The sequence below is a fragment of the Nanorana parkeri genome, unplaced genomic scaffold, assembly GCF_000935625.1.
Source record: "Nanorana parkeri isolate BGI_ZX_2015 unplaced genomic scaffold, ASM93562v1 scaffold477, whole genome shotgun sequence".
In the NCBI taxonomy this organism is placed as follows: domain Eukaryota; kingdom Metazoa; phylum Chordata; class Amphibia; order Anura; family Dicroglossidae; genus Nanorana; species Nanorana parkeri.
In genome coordinates, this window is record NW_017306745.1 from 185,924 (window position 1) to 206,818 (window position 20,895).

At 42.0% G+C, this 20,895-nt stretch overlaps 1 protein-coding gene across 2 annotated transcripts in view; it reads right to left on the minus strand.

The window, feature by feature from the left end:
• DYNC1I1 (dynein cytoplasmic 1 intermediate chain 1) overlaps positions 1–20,895 on the minus strand; it is a 258,886-nt gene that overhangs the window by 136,058 nt on the left and 101,933 nt on the right. For both annotated transcript variants that reach the window (XM_018560772.1, XM_018560771.1), the window contains one exon: positions 257–346. In XM_018560772.1, the coding sequence (XP_018416274.1) occupies positions 257–346 (90 nt within the window). The remainder of the gene's footprint in view (positions 1–256; positions 347–20,895) is intronic.

The following is a 20,895-nucleotide window of genomic DNA, read 5'->3' on the forward strand; positions in this document are numbered from 1 at the left end:
CAAAACAAAAAAAAAAAAAAAAGAACCGTTTCAGTTTTACATACATTTTACCAAATGAAACCTTCAAAAATAACATTTCTAAAAATATAATTCTTTTTTAATTTTTTTTTTAACAAATCACATTAAACTTCCCAGTCTTTAACCCGAAACTATAATAGACAACACCATCATTTGTTAAAGACCCAATTCATCTGACGTCCCTAATCACCATTTAGTGTATGCTGTAATTGAAAGCAATCAATGTTAAGCTGTTTACCTTCTTTTGAATCCTGCTTTTCTTCTTGATTGTCAAATTCCGAATCATGACCTGTTTTTAGTTCCACCATTTCCTCATCCTCTTCCTCTTCTATGTAACCAAAACAAAGAGTCACATATCAATAAAAAGTTATCCTTCTACAAACAAATGTTAATACACAGTAACATAAACGAGTCATTAAAAAGCACATCAGCAGCGACCAGAACATCAATTCTCGCAATTATTCAAATTTTCATATACGTTCAAAGTTCTAATCCAGCGCTGTATACGAAGCTCAGCGGAAACGTTTCCTACAGAAAGATCTAGCGGAGCCGAAAGCGTCAGTTGACTCTTTAGCTGTTTTCTGCTTGCCTTTTATTAATACTGGAAACAGATTTGTATCTTGCCACAATTGCAGGCAGAAGGAAGCATTTCCTTAGTCTCCACTCTCATTGGTCAAATTGCAATGTTAATACTTTATAGCAAGTCACACGGTGAGAGGCTGATCTGTATCAGACATTTGTGAACACAGCCAAGAAGTACATAACCATTAGGACTTACATAACTGTGTGACCTCTAGGCTGGTATCTAAGTCCATGAAGTAGGCAGTGACTCTGGATGATGGCTGAACTAAGATGGTGCCGTCCTACTTATCAAAACAAAAAGCTGATGATGGCATTGTCAGGGGAAGTACTGTGATCTCTTAGAGAGGCAATAAACACTGGCAATAAAAAGCTTTGGCTTTGCATACACTTTAGGGGCCCATTACCAACAGATGTGTTGGGTCTGAGCTGGCAGTTTTTCCCAGCAAGGCCCCAATGCAAGGCAAGACAAGGCAATTTGAGAAGGGTAGAAGAGTTAGTCACAGGATAGGTACCCACAATTTCTGGTGACATGGAACCCATGGATAAAATTTGATAGTGCTACTATGTGTGTATAGAGAATAAGATAAATAAATGTCACCAGAACACCACCGGTATTGCAGTCCAAAGAGTTTGTTTATTGGACCGTCATGTCACCAAAACAAGCGCTTTCGGGGCCATGCAGGGTCCCCTTCATCAGGCTCAGCAATGACATTGCTGAGCCTGATGAAGGGGACCCTGCGTGGCCCTGAAAGCGCTAGTTTTGGTGACATGACGGTCCAATAAACAAACTCTTTGGACTGCAATACTGGTGGTGTGCTGGTGCCATTTATTTATCTTTATACTGTGTGGCGGCGCCATCCGCAGGTCACTACAAGCACCGCCCCCCCATTCAACTTTGGGTTTTTCTGGTGAGTGCGAAAAAGTATATTTTTGTTTGTCTTATAGAGAATAAGAGACACCGCTGTACTGCCACTGTGGGAGGGGGTGGCGAGGGGAGAGGAGAAAGGGAGTTGTTGGGGGGTTTTAGGTTGTGTTTCTTTTTTTTTGTTTTTTTGCTTAACTTTAGCTGAGACTCTTAAAGGGAAGAATGGTTTTAATGCTAGCGGAATATTATATGGCGGTCTCTTAACAATCATGTTTGTATGTTTATACTGTGTATATATTGGAAAAATACGGTAATAAAGAAATATTCTACGAAAAAAAAAAAAAGGATGCCTTTGCTGTGGTGTCCACTGGAAAAATAGGACTGTATGCAGTACTTTTTTTTTCAGTGCAGCGGGATGTGATGTTGTACAACCGCCTCACACCTTGCTGTGCCTTTAGAACTTGTGACATTTCAATAAAGTTCTGGAAAAGAAAAAAAGTGCGATGTGCCAGGATCAGAGCATCAGTGATGTAACATAGCTGCTGGTGTGAATGGGCCATGAAGATATCTAAACCCAAGCATAAAAATGTCATATGTTGCATTTTACCAGTTCTGAGATGTGTTGGCTGCATTGGCTACAGAATCTACCTGTTGAGGGTGCTAGAAATGTAGAGTCCTTGTAAATTGCCGTAATTTGAAAAGTTATTTTTGCTCAGCTGATCAGAAAGTGGGATTAAGTGGATGAAGATCTGCGTTGCTCATGAGTCACGTAACCATCAATGTTTGGTGACTTGAGCAATGCTGGAATAAAGCACTGACTCAGACTGCTAGACATACAGAAAAAAAAAACTAAACTTTTTTTCTCATTCTGTCAACATCTATATGTCTAAGGGTTCCCAGGTATGTTCTTGTCGTCTGTATAATTTATACACGTTCAAGGTTGTCATCACAAGCCAAGAGCAAATCAAGCTGGGGGTTTGTTTGCCAGAGGTGAAGAGGTTAATTTGATTGTAACGAGTGTTAAGAAAGTGACTCATGTAAGCTATTCTGGGCCAGATGTTGCCATGTCCTCCTGGACATGTGTAACCGCTTCTCCGACACTTCTCCGCTTTCCACCACTGAATTCTTTATGTTCATTTGCAGTAAGTGCAGCCAGGCCTGGAAAATGAGGAAGCTAGCGATCAAGGCCATGAGAAAATGTGCATGCTAGTGGAGAATATTACTAACTTTCACTCCAGGATAACAACTTAATTTTCTCTCCCAGGTTTCAGTATACTTTTTGTATGAAATCAGTTGGGGAAGCTTCAAAGAGACCCTGTCAAGTCTCTTAACCAATCAAAAGGCCATGTTCCTGCTATAAAAGAGTTAGTATATTCATGGTGGCCTGTATGTCCTGCCTTTCCTCTGTTCCAGCACTGCAGCCTCCGTTAGGATCTTTGGCATTTGACACTCCCGGGGAGTGTTGTATGCCTATGTATGTACGGGGTGGCATGGTCATAAAGGCTTTCATCATGATGTCCAATACTGAGGTCTACAGCACTGGAACAGAGGGAAGGCAGGAGACACGAGCAACCGGAAAAGAGTCTGCTGGCTCATACTACCACTTTTATTGCAGGGAACTGCCAATTTGGTTTGTTTAGAGACCTCATAGGGTCTCTTTAAAAAACCAACTAGTAAAGTATCTCACCAGGTGTCTTCATCCAAAAACGCTGTTATTGACATTCAAGCATTATGTTAAACAAAATAGCGTTTCTGGACCTTGCAGGGTCGCTTCATCTGGCACAGTATGACAATCTGGTGCTGACATCCTACTATGCCAAAGAAGGGACCCTGCACATTTTTTTTACATAATGCTTGAATGTCAATAAAGGCATTTTTGCAGGAAGATCCTTGGTGTTCTGCTGACATGCTTTACTACCTGGATTTTTGTGGCACCAACTCCAGAGTAAGTTCAGCACCCATTGAGCAAGGAGAACATCGGTCAGGAATGCGGTGGGTTGTCTACAAGAACAACTCACACCAACATGTGAGATCAGTTACTGAACTGTCAGTTCTTTCCAGAAAAGATGAAGTTGAGAGAAATCTTTTTCACTGCAGCCAGAATCCAAAAAGAAGATCAAAGGGTCACTGGCAGTGTACTTCCTGGAGCTTGTGATGTGCAATTTTCTCCTCTTGTTTCGAATATCAACAATCACATTTAGACTTCTAAGGAAGATATAAAGCTGAACCCCGGGCTGATATAAAAGACATATTAATGCATCTCTGCGCCTAAACAGCTAGTTACCTGACCCAAACAATGTCGTGTGGGTGTGGGTGTGGGTCATTAACATTTGAGAGGAAAGCAGGGAACGCAAGTGAGGTGGGGTCAACAGAGACACACAGAATAATAACAAAAAATATAATTAGGCACCAGTTCAATTTATCACAAAATAGGCTTTAAGAATATATAAAGTCATCTTTTTTTGGTGTGGATACATTATGGCAGCGTTAGACCCTCCGTCCAGTTTTATGTCGCTGTCTATGTCCTTGCTAGGAAAGCTCGTCTTTTCTATTTCCCCTTAGAGACCACTGGGCCATTGGGAGAAAAAGTCACAGTGCTCTCCTCCCGCAGCGCTCGGCCGACTGTGATAGTTTCTCTCATTCCCGCTGGGACACAGAGCAACGCCCAACGGGGAGGAGAGAAGGAATGGATGCACCGCTATATCGGCCAGAAAATGGCACTTTCTGCATTATGCCAAAAGTGCCATTTTCGGCCGATATGTTTCGGCGGCCGATATATATCGATTCATCCCTACTTGAAACCGATCCGTGGTCATTAGGAATCATGCAACCCTTAAAGTGGGGTCAGAATGCCACCTTTACAGATGGCTAAAGAAGAAAATTGGGCCACAAGCTTTGCCAAGTGGTCCAGGAACTATGAAGACACCATCAAATAAGATGTCAATCAACCACAGCTCAAGGAACTCCCTAGCAACCACTGGAGAAACCCTAGGATTACAAAGAACCATGGTTGAGAATGGCTTCTTTCAAAATGATTGTTATTTGTTATTATGAAAAGCCAGTATAAAAGAAATGTGGTGAATGAAGCACTTGCTGTTTAACCAATCATACTGGTGTATTAATTCTTCATGATGAATGTAACTGGGGGCATGACAGGCCTGTGTGATTTACCTAGATCTCACTAGGTTTGGAGGTACGCTACAATTCTACTGTAACTGGCTAAAACTAATATTAAGAAAATCTGCTTCATAACAAAGTCATTAATTAATTTCTGACATTCAAAATATTTATTCACATTACTCAAGTAAAAGCCTAAAATCAGTCAGGCAAATTTTTCACTTTCTGCAAAAACGATTAGCTTTTGAAATATATCCACAAGTTGCCTGACTCACTGAAGCTTTTAGAAAGTTGTTGGATATATATAACGCTTCAGAATGTTGGCATGTTTTGGTGCATAAAGTGAGCGTGAACATAAACTGGGTTCTGATACTCGGCTGTAGGCGTCTGTACGGAAGTAGATCAGTCAGCGCTTGGGATATATTGATCTCTAGAGGTTAAAACTTACACCTCAATACCAAGGGGCCGTAGACTGCTGTGTACTGTCACATGGATGGAGACATGCCGTCTGAAGGGTAAAGAGCAACTAATATATGGGTGTAGAGAAAAATATTATGAGATGGGGAAAATAAAATAATAAACTGCCTTATTTATTAATTTATTTATTACAGGTATTTATTTTTCAGCACAATACAACATTTCTTATTATTAATAGTAGTATGCTACTACACGCCTCAGGTTTCAGAGTGTTAAGTTAAACAAAATCCTTCTTCTTGTTGGGTCTATGTTACAGTTTCCAGAAAAATAGTCCTGGTTCACACCTAGCGTTTTGTACCGCTTTATCTGCCCTGAAAAATGCTCAAAAGATACGCAAAGTCCCATTCATTTCTATGGCCATGTTCACATCTGAGCGTTTGTTTTTTTGTTGTGCCTTTTACACACGTTTGTTCATTAATATCAATGGGCCACGATTCGCTCACAAAAAATGCGCAACTTGATTTGTGTGCCTAAAACGTGCGTAGAAACGAGCAAAACGCGATTGCCTAGGTGAGAACCTAGCCTAACACAGGAATAAATAGTAAAAAAAATATGTATATGGCCAAAGATGTGTGGGCGCCACTCCATATTTTTAAATTGAGGTGTTTCCAGTAAAGGGTGCTGTTAATGCTAAGCATACAAAGACATTTTAGACAATTGCGGGCTTCCAACCTTGTGGTAACACTTTGGGGAAGGCCCTTTTTTGTTCCAGCATGACTGCCCCATGTGGACAAAGCCAGCACCAAAAAGACATAATTTGATTGGTGTGAAGTGACCTGCACAGAGTCCTGACCTCAACCCTATTAAACACCTTGGGGATGAATCATCATGCCTACTGTAAGCCAGGTATTCTTATGGAAAGCCTTCCAAGAAGAGGGGGGCCAACCTTATATTGATGTCCAATGTTTTGGAATGGGGCGTCCGGGGAAGCTCATTTAGATGTGATTGTTTGGTGTCTACAAACTTTTGGTCATATATTGTATTAAATTTGCTAAAATGACCTAAGACTGCACTAGGTGAAAAATTAGGTGTGAGTATTGGCCTAGGTGTATTTATAGAATATCTAAAGGCAGGGGTTTAGTGTGGATGGAGGAATTTATTCTGTCTATGCCTACTCTTAGTTACACCCTAGCTATGACCATATGTTTTTTAGACCCGTGGTTCTCAAATCTTGGGTCGCGACCCAAAAGTGGATTGCAACCACTGCGCTAGGTGAGAAGCTCCTCAACCTCCGCCTGGCGCAGCACTGTCAGTTCTCGCACTGAGCAGCCATTCAAAATATGCTGCCCGGCACCAAGTGTCAGCTTGAGGTGGGGTGGGGTGGGCTAGAGGTATGACCACGAGGGAGCTCTATCTACACGTGTATTGCTTACAGCTCCCTCGCATGCCCTGTAGAGGTGCATGGACCGGAGTGACATCACATTCTGGCTGCCGGCACCCTTATGCAAGGGAGCTGTACAAGCAATGCGGATCAACTCCAGTTCTCGTAAGTTAGGGAGACTGGGTGGATTTTAAAAACAAAATTTAAAAACATATTTATTTTTGGAGTGTGTATGTGCGCGTGAGAATGCCTATGAGTGTGTCTGTGGTTGTGTGTGTCTGTCTGTGTTTCTGAGGGCCCGTTCACACTAGTCCCATGTAATTAACGCACTGTACCATGCAATCGCACCTACCGTGCGTTCTGGTGCACGAGGTGTGTTGCGTTGCCATTCATTTGAAAGGCACACGAAAAGCACCTCCCGCCCACAGTTTAATCGCCCGCACCGGAATGTGCGATTACCTCAATGCCGTGAGTTCCAGTGCACTGCGACTTGGGTCGCAACCTAATGACCTAGGATAAATGTGGGTCCTGAGGTTACACAGGTTGAGAACCTCTGTAATAGACAGTCTGTTTAAAAGGTAACATGAAGAGGATGTCATCATTAACAACTTTGGTTAGTGTAACGTTTTCTATTAGTTTTGGACAGAGTAGGGAAGTAAAACTCCTGTCAATTTTCTTTCTGCTGTGACCTATTGGGGAGATTTCCCTTCAATACCTTTCCTGTAGACACAACAGGAAGTGATATAACATCTTTCCAATGTACGTTCAAGTTGTTAGTGGAACAGATGATCCCACTGGAAAATATTTCTTGTCCGTGGACAGCTGTAACATTTTGGGCTTCCTATCACTTTCGGCCGCTTAAGCAATGGTCACAGGACAAATAAAGAGGTAAGATTTGGCTTTAGCTATACTTGAAATAAAAAAACATAAATATTAGTATATTTTATTAAATAAGCACACTTTACACTGTCTGCTGGTTGTTATTTGTGCTTGTTGTTAATTAAACTCTTTTCTTATAAAAATGTGAGACCTGTAGATGTTGAGATGCTTCTACGTTCCAAAAAAATAAATTCCTTTTTTTTTTTTTTTCAAAGTTTGAGATTTGCATGTTATATGCGTATGGCTAAGCCCTTCTCACTGCTGTGTATTTTACAATAAATCCTTCAGAATTTCTCATAACTCACTGCAAGGAATTGTGTAACCATATTCACACATTCATAAATAAACCATGACAGGTAACAATATACCGTGCCCGGTGAAAAGTCACTGGCTACATGGAAATTCACAGTTCTACCTACTGTTAATTCTGGATTGGACTATTCATGAGCAGTTACTGGAATATATCCATCAAACTGAAGTGGAATTACATTTGAGCCAAAGAGCACACTGGGGAGGTCAAGAACAAAAATGAATATGGATCGTTCATACATATGCATTCCCGTGCTGTTATGCCGAAATATTTCTTAAATAACTCAAAGGGAAGCGTCTTCAGAGAATCTTTTGCTGCTCTACTAGATGGCCAACAACACCAAGAAAGTGATGGTTCAGTTTTATATGGATGCCGGCAGGCTGACTCACAATACTCATATGGAACTGGTCAGATATTTCCAATAGAATTTCCAGTTTCATTGTCTTTGGGTGCAGATGGATTCCCCACCTTTGATATAACAAACATCATTGCCCTGGACGGACTTCCTAAAGGTGACACAGTCGGAAAATGTCTGTGCATTGAGCATTGCCATGGGTGTTTGTGGTCTCTAATAAAAGTGGCAACAAAGGACAGCATTTAGGAGACAGGGACAGAGTTCTGTGTGAGCACCATTGAGTGCAAAATTAAGGGCTAGCCACCGCTAACCGTAAGGACTAGCCTTCCTCTTCTAGCCACCAAGAGAAGAGGAAGGACGTCATCAAACTGGCCAGAAGACCTTTAGAATAAAAGGGCATGTATACTTATATTTACTTTGTTTAAAGTGTGTGGGAGGTAGGGAGATTGTTCAAACCCTCCTTATTTAAATATCATGTAGCAAAATGTATATACCATAAAAGATCTAAGCAGACTGCTAAGATCCACAAATGGTAAGAAACGAACGTATTTTCTTTCTGCCGCGAGCCCGGCTCAGTGAAGACGTGTCTGCAGCAGAGGTCAGTCTGGCAGAAGAGTGGAAGCAAGGTGTTTGTGCCTGAATAAAATTAAGCCTCGAATAAGGTTCTCATTTCCGACAGCAGATATATAATAGGAAAAACCCAGCAGGACCAGAGAGAAAGAAACCCAGAAGAGGCCTTTTTCATCAAATCTGTCGTGGTTTAACAGCTTGGACAAGAAGCAGCAAAAAAAGGGGGCAAGCGGCAGAAGTAATCCTATCATCTCTTCCCCAGCCGACGCTGCTCCCCGGCCAAGACGTCCTCACGCTGCTAACATGAATTCAAATCATCTGTGTTTAGAGCTAAAGCCGGTGATTGACGGATACTTATAGGCCCGTCCTAGATTGAATATTATTCTAGATACCTATCGCTTATTACAATAAACTCGGTGTGATATTTAATCCCCGTGGTGAAAATTGGGTTAAACGGAGCAAAGTTTCATCTGTTTTGAGCGCTACTCTAAAATAAAGAACGAGCCATTAGCGGGTGAATTAAATCTGCAGTTTTATTTGCCCGTCACAGCGCATAATTGTTTTTACAATGGAGTTGGTGACTTTTGTGTCTACGAACAGGAACTGATAAAGCTCCTTTTTTTTTATCATTCGGGCTTCTATTTTGCTGGTCGCAGAATGCTCACGGGGAGGCACCGTTTGCTATAAGAGATAAAAGAATTTAGCTTTTCCGCTATTAATATATTCAGAATATTTTTACATCTATTCTGAATAAAAATGAAGTAGGCAAACACTAGAACCTGTTCAAATGTTAAAGATGCTCCAATACAGCGCTGACAACCATGTGTTCCAGCTCATGTCTAGGTACAAGTCCATCATGTAATAAAGCCCAGTGTTTTTTGCCCCCTGTAGACAGCTCTTTACCATGCCCCTGAAAAGTGATACGCGGTGGATTGCTTTTCAGAGGGCGGTAGAGCAGCGGCTGTCTGGCGTTTAGAAGGCAACACTGCTGCCTTCTGAATGAGGTTTTTTTCTTTTCCCAACGGGATCTTCTATTGCAATCAGGCCCGGATTTCCCACAAGGCCACCGAGACCCGGCCTCGGGGCGGCAGAGCGCAGAGGGGCGGCAGCGGTGACCATGAATATCTACGTTTGGCAGGGCTCAGCAGCTGCTAATTTACCTTTTAGGGGTCTTTCACACCAAAATCGGACCTAAAAAAGTCAACGGAGCTCCGTTGAATTGCATTTTCAACTTCTGGTGACATCCGTTGACTTGCATTGTGTTCTTTTTACTTTTTGCCAATCTTTATTTTGAATTAACATGTCGTAAGTGACTTCTATGTACTTTTTTTTTTACTTGTGTCCTGTTGTGTTGACATCTGTTTTTGAAGCATTGTGCTGAAAAACAGTGGAGCATGCTCTACTTTTGGTTTCAGCGCACTGCAACACAACTCAACACAGTAGTGTCACTGGTCCCATTCACACCCATACATTTTTTGAGTTACTTTCCCTTGGCATCCTTTGAGATCCATTGAAAATCGGATGCTAATGGATTCGGTGTGAATGGTGCCTTAGGTGGGCAGCCGGGGTGAACGAGGCCTAAGGGTCCCCCGCGTTTGTAAAACAATATCACATATCAGAGCCATTTGTGGTTAACAGGAATGTGAACAGTTCCAGGGTTCTGTGTTTGATACTGCTATGGTTACTTAGGAGCTGTAAGACAGCTGTGCTATCAGCACAGACATTTGACTGACTGTCAGTCATCAGGTAGCCTCTCTGCTTTTATCTCTGAGAGTCATCCTTACAAAGAGTAAGTAAAACCAAATTTGGGGGTAATTAAAAATCTGTCCTAGTAAAGCCTGAAGAGCTATAGTTTAAGAATAGGGAGTATATTCTAAAAAAAATAGTGAATGTGGCATTCAGCAAACATTTACTGCTGGTGTATCCTCTTGGGCATTGTTTTAAAATACATGGCATTGAATGTTTGGCGAATGCCACATTCTCTGCTTTATAAGTATTCCCTTGCATGTTGGGTGCCATGGGTCCTCTGCCCACACTTGCTGTTCAGCGGTGGCCATACACGTATTGATCTGTGATTGATTCAGGTATCAGCTATCTAAAAAAAGAGATTCATCATAGATGAAAATATTGTATGATGCATCACATACAGTATCAACTGAAATTAAAATCTATCAGAACTGATTTATGAAAAAGTAATATTTAATCAATCTATGTTACGATCGGTTCTGTAACACACAAGCAGATATTCATTCGAGCGATCAGAAGCCATAAGCTTGCCAAGTCGAACGGAAATGATGTCATGCTCTGTGGTGTATCCAAAATGTGGCTGCACCCACCAGTTTCTTTTTGCCTTACAGGTTTTCCTCCCACCCAGGGAAACGAGAAGCAACACACTGATGGGTTCACATCTCTGTCACTCTGCCCTCTTCCCCTATTGGCATGCTCCCTCCACTACTACAGGCTCCTTGTACTGCTTCTCCTTCAGCCTCTCTAAGCTCTGCTGTACAGAGTATACAATAGACTGAAAGAGGCTTATACTAAATCAAAAAGAAATAACAAATTTTGATGTAGCTGCATTAATTGGAGCCTTTTAAAATCTGCCTGGAGTATATACTGTAGCTATATATACAGTTAGGTCTGGAAATAATTGGACACTGGCAAAAGTTTTTTTATTTTGGCTGTTTAACAAAATAAATTCAAGTTACAGTTAAATAAAGAATCTGGGCTTAAAGTGCAGTCTCTCAGTTCAAGGTATACACATCCATATTGGAGGAAGGGGATAAGGAAATACAGATCTTTAATATGTAGCCTCCTCTTTTTCAAGGAAGCAACAGTAATTGGACAATTGACTCAAAAACGGTTTCATGGACGGGCTATTCCTTTGTTATTTCATCATCAATTAATCAGGTAAAAGGTCTGGGGTTGATTCCAGGTGTGGGATGTGCATTTGAAAGCTGTTGCTGTGAACCCAACATGTGTTCAGAGGAGCTCTCAATACAAATGAATCAGGCCATCCTTAGGCTTCCCCCCAAAAAATAAAAATCCATCCATAGCAGGAACATTAGGAGTGGTCAAATGAACAATTTGGTGCATTCTGAGAAAAAAAAAGAACTCACTGGTGAGCTCTTCAACACAAAAAGGTCTTGACGTCCAGGGAAAATAACAGTGGTGGAAGATCGTAGGATCCTTTCCATGGCAAAGAAAACCCCCTTCACAACATCCAGCCAAGTGAAGGACACTCTCCAGGAGGTCGGCATATCATTATCCAAGTCTACCATAAAGAGAACACTTCACAAGAGCAAATACAGAGGGTTCACCACAAGGTGCAAACCATTCATAAGACTCAAGAATAGAAAGGGCAGATTAGACTTTGCCAAAAAAAAAATCTAACTAAGCCAGCCCAGCTGTGGAACAGCATTCCTTGGAAAGATGAAACTAAGATGAACCTGTACCAGAATGATGGGAAGAAAAAGTATGGAGAAGGCTTGAAACGGCTCATGATCCAAAGCATACCACATCATCTGTAAAACACACTGGAGTCAGTGTGATGGCATGGGCATGCATGGTTTCCGGTGTTTATTGATGATGTGACAGAAGTCGGATGAATTCTTAAGTGTATAGGGATATATTGTCTGCTCAGATTCAGACAGTTTCAGCGAAGTTGATTGGCTTGGGGTTCACTATATAGACCCAAAACATACTGCGAATGCAACCTAGGAGTTTTTTAAGGCAAACAAGTGGAATTTTCTGCAATGGCCAAGTCATGATCTCAACCCAATCGAGCATGCATTTCACTTGCTGAAGGCAAAACTTAAGGCAGAAAGACCCAGGAACAAACAACAACTAAAGACAGCTGCCGTAAAGGCTTGGCAAAGCATCAAAAAGGAGGAAACCCAGCGTTTGGTGATGTCAATGCATTCCAAACTTCAAGCAGTCATTGCCTGCAAAGGATTCTCAACAAAGTGTTAAAAATGAACATTTTATTTATTATTTGTCCAATTACATTAGAGTCCCTAAGAGAAGGGGACTGTGTAAGAAATGGTTGCAATTCCTAAATGTTTCATACGATATTTTTGTTCATCCCCTTGAATTAAAGGTGAAACTCTTTACTTTAATTGAAACTTGGTTGTTTCAGTTCAAATCCATTGTGGTGGCATACAGAGCCAGAATCATGAATTCAAAATTACAAAAATCTGTCAGTGTCCAATTATTTTCGTGTGTGTGTGTATATGTAACGCCCCCTGCTGAGCCCAGCTTGCTACTTAAGGAGACAGTCATGTAACCAGAGTGGGTTTGCCTGCCTACCAGACATTCAGTCAGGGGCCACACTGGTTCCTTAGGAAAAATGCAATTTATGACTTCACTTTAACAATTCAATGCCATTCTTATGTAAATAGAACTGCTAATGTGTAGGTTTGTGACTATTGCACTTAAGCATATTAACATTCTTTCGGAACTTTAGAACATTTTCAAACATCGTAGCAAATAGTTCTTTATTCTCCAGCTCTGTTATTCAAATCTTGAGAGGAAGTCTTTCATAATTATTTTTCATTTAATCTAGCTGCTCAGCATGGGTGCGATTTATATTTGGGCAGCGGGAGAGAAGAAATACAACGTCTGCATAGACTTCTTCCTCGTTTTCTCTTTCTTTTCTCCTTTTCTTTCTTCTTTTGTGTGATTCAAGTGTTTTATTTAAACACTGAATGCACTTTATGTACAAATTATAGCAATGTTCTTTTAGCTTCTTGTTCTTTAGGGCCACAGTGCCACATTTTACCCCCATTTCAAAAGCAAATTTTCAAATTGTAGTCTGGATTATATATGATGTCAAACAGTAGGAAGAATTAAAATATATTTCCATTAGATATGGTCATTCTGATGTAGAAGCAAACTATTAAACACTTATATCTGAAATAATAAACAAAGAAAGACTATGGGCTTGAGTAACCAAAGGCTACAAAATGATTTAAAGCTAAGCCCCAGACAAGAGGTGAAACACGTGGCTGGAATATACAAGTGAATTGTTTTATCTGCTAAAAGATTTGTCATTTTGTTCAATTGGTCTTGTGATCCAAACAACCAGACAGCCTTTCGGAGATTTGTCAGAAGACCACACTGCAGTAGACCAATACAGTCTAGTCTAAACTTGGGTATACACGTGTCTATTTTTTTCTTAAACACACAGGTTGAATGAAATAAATAGAACAGATTCCTCCATCAACACTTACGAGCATTGATGGACGAACCTCCCACTGTTTGCATTGTATTCTTTCAGCAGCTGACGACCAATGTCAGGATACCAAGGGTGTGGACATTTTTAAAAAGACTACTTGTCCAAGGACTAAAGCGGAGGGGCCCAGTCTACTTGTCCCTCATGACAATCCACTTGTCGTTAGATATGTGCGATTCTTTTCTTTTCTAATTGAAATTTGGACGAATTTCTGCATTTTCGATGCATCCGAATTTCTGAATGAAAGTAGTAACGAGTCTGAACGTATCTGAATATTTCATATAGAAAATTTGGATGCATCCGAATTTAATTTCCGAATGTCATTCAGAATTAATTTATATCAGACCCTTTGGGTCTGGTAGGAAGGTTAGGGGGCACCCCAACGCTGAAAAAAAAGGGGTCCTCCCTAAAATCTCTTACCAGACCCTTGATCCAAGCAGCAGCCTGGAAATAAAGGAGCAGCAGTACATTGGTTGGACCAATACTCTGCTTCTTTCTACCATCAGGAAGCTTACAGTGTATAAGAAAGACAGCACATGCAATCCAGCACATTCTGATTGGTTCCTAGTGCTGACCTTCCCTCTCCCAGGCCAAGTGCTGCTGTACAGGGGGTTAAAGAAGGTTGATTGGCAGTGCCAGGGACAGGGGTTGTGGCAATCTAAAACACTGCCAGATGTGATTAAGCAGCTGCATCAACAGTTATTCCTACACATTCCTATACATGGATGAGAACATTACTTTGCACAAGTCAAAACCAGCAGTACATCTGGCTGCTTAATTCTAAGCTTGAGACCTCCAGATAGTGACAATTTGCCCTGGCAGTGAACCCATTTCGCACAATGAATTGTTCCAGTGGACCACATACCAGTTAACTTCCTGTGCAGAGAACTACAATGGGCCCCACAAATAAAAAAATCTAACCTGGCAGGACAAAAATGGAAATCCTGCATGAAAGGCTACAGGGGGGTTATGGGTCCAGAAGCTCTGCCCATCATTGAAATAACTGACCTAATAGGGAAACAGTTTACTTTCTTTTTAGTAGGTATTCTAATAAAGAAATATAGTTATTCCTTCTTAGAAAGTGCTGCATCAGAGGAAGCATTGCATGAGTGATAGTAAAAAACGCCCCTATGTCGGTGGTCAGTGGTAGCGCAATATGCCTCTGCGTCGGTGGTCTGCAGGAACAATAAATGGCCCTGTGTTGTTGGTCAGTGGGAAGATTGGTGCCCCATCATAAATGTCAAGGGGATTCAGAAATCCCCCTAAAATTGGTGTCCATGAGAATAATAAAGCCCCCCCCCCCAGCAGCATTAGTGTCAGTGGAAGTAGTAAAATATCCCCCAGCATTGGCATCAGTGGGAGTAGTAAAATCCTGGCAGGAGAACACTCTGATAAATAGTGCCTGATATATTTCTGCTACTATGCTCCTCGCACAGTGACCTCTTCCAGCGTACAATGAGAAAGTCCTGCAAGCAGGGTCTTGTCATTGCATGGGCTGGTAAATAGTGACCAGCAAGCCATAACCATCCCTCAGGCCTTAGTTTGGGGACTGCTGATCAATGGGCACCATGAAGGCTTTAGCCAACATTGCTCTTATGTATCAAGACGTCTCATGTAGGAACTCTGTTTGCTTTCCTAGAGCAGCAATCAGATTCAAACTTCTCTTCTCCAAGTGTCATGCGCCCGTATTCCGTTAGGTGAGGTGGATCTCAGCTGCGGTTCAGACCCGTTAAACGGTTTGTAGTGCGGTTGTCAGGCTATAATCCCAGGCGTCACTCTCAATCACAAACGGAGAGTTTGGGATTCAGAATCATGGACAGCAAACACAAAAGATTAAGGTGGAATAGTTCAGAGAATATTAATACATATTCCCTCTAGACAATTCTGGGAGAAGCAATAATAGTAGCGTATTTGCTTGGCAAGGCAGTCTCTTAGGAAATGCAAGCGGTATAAGCAGAGGCAATCTTACTTAATACACTTTCCGTTTGGGATCAATGGTAAGGTACAAACTAAATGCTGATAGTTCCACTAGGTGGCAGTATACTGATTACTTCAGAGTGTGAACAGCAATCCCAACAGTTGTGACTACTTGCGGTTTTGGGGGGTAGACCCCGAGGCTTCAGTGAAACAATCTCCAGAGGTAGAAGGTAGTAGCAGATGGTAGCCGGTCTGGATGAGATGCCAGTAGTAGAGATGTGGTGGAGGCTCCTGAGTAGTTGGGCGACCAACTCAATAGTGGTATAAATGTCCAAGGACCTGTAGCACACCTTATCGGACTTCCCATGTGGAAAAATGGGTGCTCGCAATGACTATGGATGGCGCCGTATCAAGTAAAATCGTTGTATATAGATGTCATCAGCACTCCAAATATGACAGAATACGTCAAGGTTTTAGTGAATCTTCATTTTTATTTTTGAAGTCACTTAAAGTGGAAACAAGCGCTTTCGGGGCCGCACAGGGTCCCCTTCATCAGGCGTTCACTTTAAGCCTGATGAAGGGGACCCTGTGCGGCCCCGAAAGCGCTTGTTTCCACTTTAAGTGACTTCAAAAATAAAAATGAAGATTCACTAAAACCTTGACGTATTCTGTCAGGGGAAGGAGGCGCCCTGTTACGTCCACGGCCGCAGCGTTCCAGGGTGGAACGCAGACGGCTCGAGGAACGGATGCCGTAGCTGTTACACCAAGTGACATTTTGCACAAGTTTGATTCTTACTAGTACCAAGTGGATCAATATGGACAGATCTTACATCGATGAACCAGGCCATGTAGTTTCCTTGTGATGTTTTCACTTTAATGAGTGATTGGCCAGCGGATTCAGAGGGCAGAATTATTTTTAACATTCTGAATGTTCAAAGGGATGTGAGAGAAACCACTGTGCGTGGCTGCCTCCAGAAATACTTTCTGCTATGCCTCTGCAGCAGGAAGCGGGGAGAGGTTGGGTTGGCTTCCAGTATATGAAAGAAAACAGAGAAACCAAAAAGAGCCGGAGTGGGTTTCCAGTGTCTGGCCCAGCCAAGCCTACAGCAGCCAGGCTCCTGTAATCACAGGTTGTCACTGTGTTCTATGAGAGAAGAGCACAAATAAGGAAGAGGAGCAGGCAAAATGCAATCAGCTCAGTGCTATACAGGATACAATATATCGCTGTAAAGCACTGTAGTAGGTCGAGCTACCACAGTGCTTTACAGGATCCCTGTAGGTCAACCAGGTATATCCTGAGCATACTTACTTTGGGCCAAGCTGCACCAGTGTAAGTATGCATAATACTTTATACCTGGAGTTTAGCATTAAGGGGTCTATTTATAAAGAAATTGCAGAGCCATTTGCTCTGAGAATCTCTGTGAACATTCGCACTGTGCAAATAGAGGCAAAACGAACATTCTTAGTATAGTTTCAGCTCCGTCAAGTGGCCATAATACAGTATTACATTACACTTGACCTGAAGAGAAAAGGTACTAAGAAATTTCATTTTTGCTTCGATTTGCACAGAACCAACATTCACAGAGATTTGCAGGGTGACTGGCTCTGTGAATTGTTTTTAAATAGACCTCTAAGTATTAGGTGGGAGGCTAAAAGGTAGTGTTGATTGTAGGGGTTAGGTTAAAACTGAACTCTTGCCAAATTTAAAAGACACACATCAATACAGCTGTTTATTCATGATTAAATCCATATCTTTTAAAACTAGCATTAGTATCTTGATCGACTTTGTATCAGCCTCTTGCAATCCTCTATACAGCAGAACTCTGTGAGAGGGAAAGGAAGAACTGGGAGCTAATTAAATTTGCTGCATGAAAAGATTTTGACTAGGAACATGCTGAAAAGAGGAGAGAGCAAAATGAGCAAAGGGATGACCTCAGCCTATTGCTGTTCATCCACTTAGCTGTGATATGTGAGAGGGCTGTGTATGTCTCAGGGCTAGATGGCCAGAAATACAAATCCTTTGACAGGTAAAACAGCTCCCTAAATGCATTGAATCTGTTTACTTAGCTGTTTGCCTAGAGTTCAGCTTTAATGTATAGGGTTTCGGTAGGAGAAAGATTAAAGAAGAACTGCAGGCAAAATTTTTCTTAAGGCCTCATGCACATGGCAAACAGCCGGCATATACAGCTCCGTGCTGCGTGCATGGCTGTATCCCGTGTGAATGAGGTCTTAAGAAAAAGGCCTCCCAGGAAGGACAGGTGCTGCGTGTGATTAGTACACAGCCCCTGTCCTTCTCTATGGAACTACGTGACCATACGCCCCTTCTACGCTCACCTCAAGTGCAGGTCCGTACCGGTGCGTGTGTCCCGGCTCGGACGCAGACAGGAACCATCCTGTCAGCATATGACTATGCTCGCCCGCACAGACGTGCAGGGCGGGTGAGCATAGGGCGGTGTACGGCCACGTAGTCCCATAGAGAAGGATAGGGGCTGCACACTAATCACACGCAGCACCTGTACTTCCCGGGAGCTGTCCAATACGGCCATGCACGGAGCTTTACGTGCCGGACGATTCCAGTGTGAATGAGCCCTAACCTTTGTAGTGGGTCTACCCCTATAGTGCACGGGTTAAGTGCTCATTTTTGTCTAGATTCAAAAATAACAAAGTTATACACACCTGATCCTTAGAGCAGACTTGCACTTAAACCAGTTCCTTCCACCTCACTCCCCCTCCACTGCAGTGGTCTAAGGTCCCGTCAGTTATCACATCCAATACACTCTATATTGGACGTGAGGACGCTGCACCAGAGGGGGAGACAGGAGAAAGGGACCGGTCTAAGAGCAAGCCGGCTCCCTGGATTGGGTGCGTATATTTTTGAACTGAGACAAACAAGGGGTTTAGAAAATCGTTACCCAGAATTCTGCTTTCAGTGTTGAGCTCTTTCTTAAAAATCAGGGATAGGGTCGCGGTTAGGGACATTTAGGGAAACATTTCTATTTTTAACCGTTTTTGTTGCTTAAAGCACCCCATCTACTCTGAAAACGGACACATCTGCCTGAACAATGCATCACAATAAAGCAGCTCTAGGACATGTACAGTATACTTTATGTAACAAAGCTACTACTCGAAACAAATTAAAAAACAATAAAAAAGTAATAATGGCAAAACAATGTATTTATAATTTTCAAAGAATTAAATAATAATTTGGAATAGGAAATTGAATGTTTGTGCTCTGCTGCGGGAAAAACTGTAAAAAATAGATAAAAGGGAAGAAAATAATAGGAGCAGAAAATGTTCCTTGACCTCCCTCTGGCACGGGCCACGGGGTAGGATCCAGAGCATGAAAGAACTTACACAAGATCCATTATGAAATGCAGTTCTCTATTCCACCAGCTCCACAACAGAGAGAAAAATCTGCAGTGTAGGAGTCATCTCCTCCCACTGTCGAGGACATGGAAAACGAGCTGTCACGAACACATTGCCCAGAGCATGTTATAGGGAAGAATAAGATCTTGCAGGAGGCCAGGGCTGCATTCGCTTTCACAGTCTGGGTTTCTCCTGCTCTACAAATCATTCTTCAACATTCATAAAATTGTTAATCAGAACTACATCCAATGGTTGATGGAGGTGGAGACCATCCAAATTGGTGTCATAACAGGCATGTGCCTAATACTGTCCACAGACTTAAAGTGGAGCTGAATTCAAAAAGTGAATCTAGAGTGAGATTTGGAGATGTGACTACTGTACTGCTCACTGTTCCCTATGTGGGAGTCTCTGACATGAGGAAGCAAAGCCTTGCCTACACCAAGATAGTCACCTCCATACAGAGACACAATGCAAAACAAGGCATGGTAAGTAGACATAGGCATTCGGATTCAGACAAACCTGCAAATCACCTAAATTCAGTTGATTTGGCAGTTTGGCAAGTACATCAGAGCAAGTACTTAATCCCAGGGTTAACTTAGATACATTCCAGTATCAAAAACAACCTATAGACCTTAGGAATTTAGGAGATATATGTACGGCCAATGAAGGGACATCTATCCACCTCACCACCGATCTAAGTCATTAAGACTAGTCATCGTTTTTTAATCCTTTTGACAGGAAACTGTCAGCTATGTGTCCACTAATGTTTGTTGCATGTCTTCGATCAGTAATAAATAGATACATTTCTTTAAAATCTGACATTGCAGTTTGTCCCAGCCGATGATTAACCCTTGAGCTGCCTTCATCTGTAAGACAGTTCGCACATCTCTTTTTTTGTATTGTCAAACTGGTTACAGGCGGGGTTGACAAATCAGTCTTAAAAGGGCAATACACAAGAGCTTGACATCTCCAGGAGCGAAACAAACCCAGTATTACGCCACCATCTTGGTGTATAGCAAGATATACTCCAAAATGGCGGCACGCATGCGCAGAACACGCTGGCAGCCGATACGGCTGCCGCTCCTTCTGCAGTTTCTTTGCGCGGTTTTGGATTCGGAAACACCATTCCAATTCGTTTCCATTGACAAAACGAATTAAAATGTTTTTCATTTTCATTTATTTCGTCTGAAACAAATTTTTTTGCCGTGCACATGTCTAATGGTAGGTCAATAATGGGGAAATGGGGAAACAGGCAATACCGGTGACTAGTTATTTGCCCCCTGACTGCCTTTTTCTGGACACAATTTCCAGATTTCAGTCCTGTTTGAGAGGGCAGTATGCCTGCAGGGAGCTTCATAACATGCTGACCTTATACATTTATGCTAATGGACAGCAGAGGTGGGTAAATTGGTAGCAGGATCTAGAACCTGTACAATCCTTTACTGTCCCACACAATGGCTATCCAGTTGAGTCGGGGGTCTCCGACAATGAACGATAGAAATCATCAGCACTCTGTAAATGAAATTCAAAAAAAGTCCATTTATTTGGACTAAACGTCACACATATCGCATAATCCAACGATTCGGGACCACGCAGGGTCCCTTCATCAGGGCAGAGATGTGACGCTGTTTTCTGGGGGTCTCCGACAGACATTGCCTCAAGGATCTGGTTGTGCAGATTATTTCTACATTGTTGCAAAGTAGCCACCGATCCAAGCTTGCTCCCGTGATGGACTACAATCTGCAAATAGGAGGGTGAGTCAAAAATGATCTATGGCTGTAGAAGTTATTTTAATCAACTTTTAAAAAAGACAAATACATTACTTTTCGACATAATCTTCTTGCTTTTCAATAAACTTCTACATCTGTCAACAAGTTTTCGTATTTCC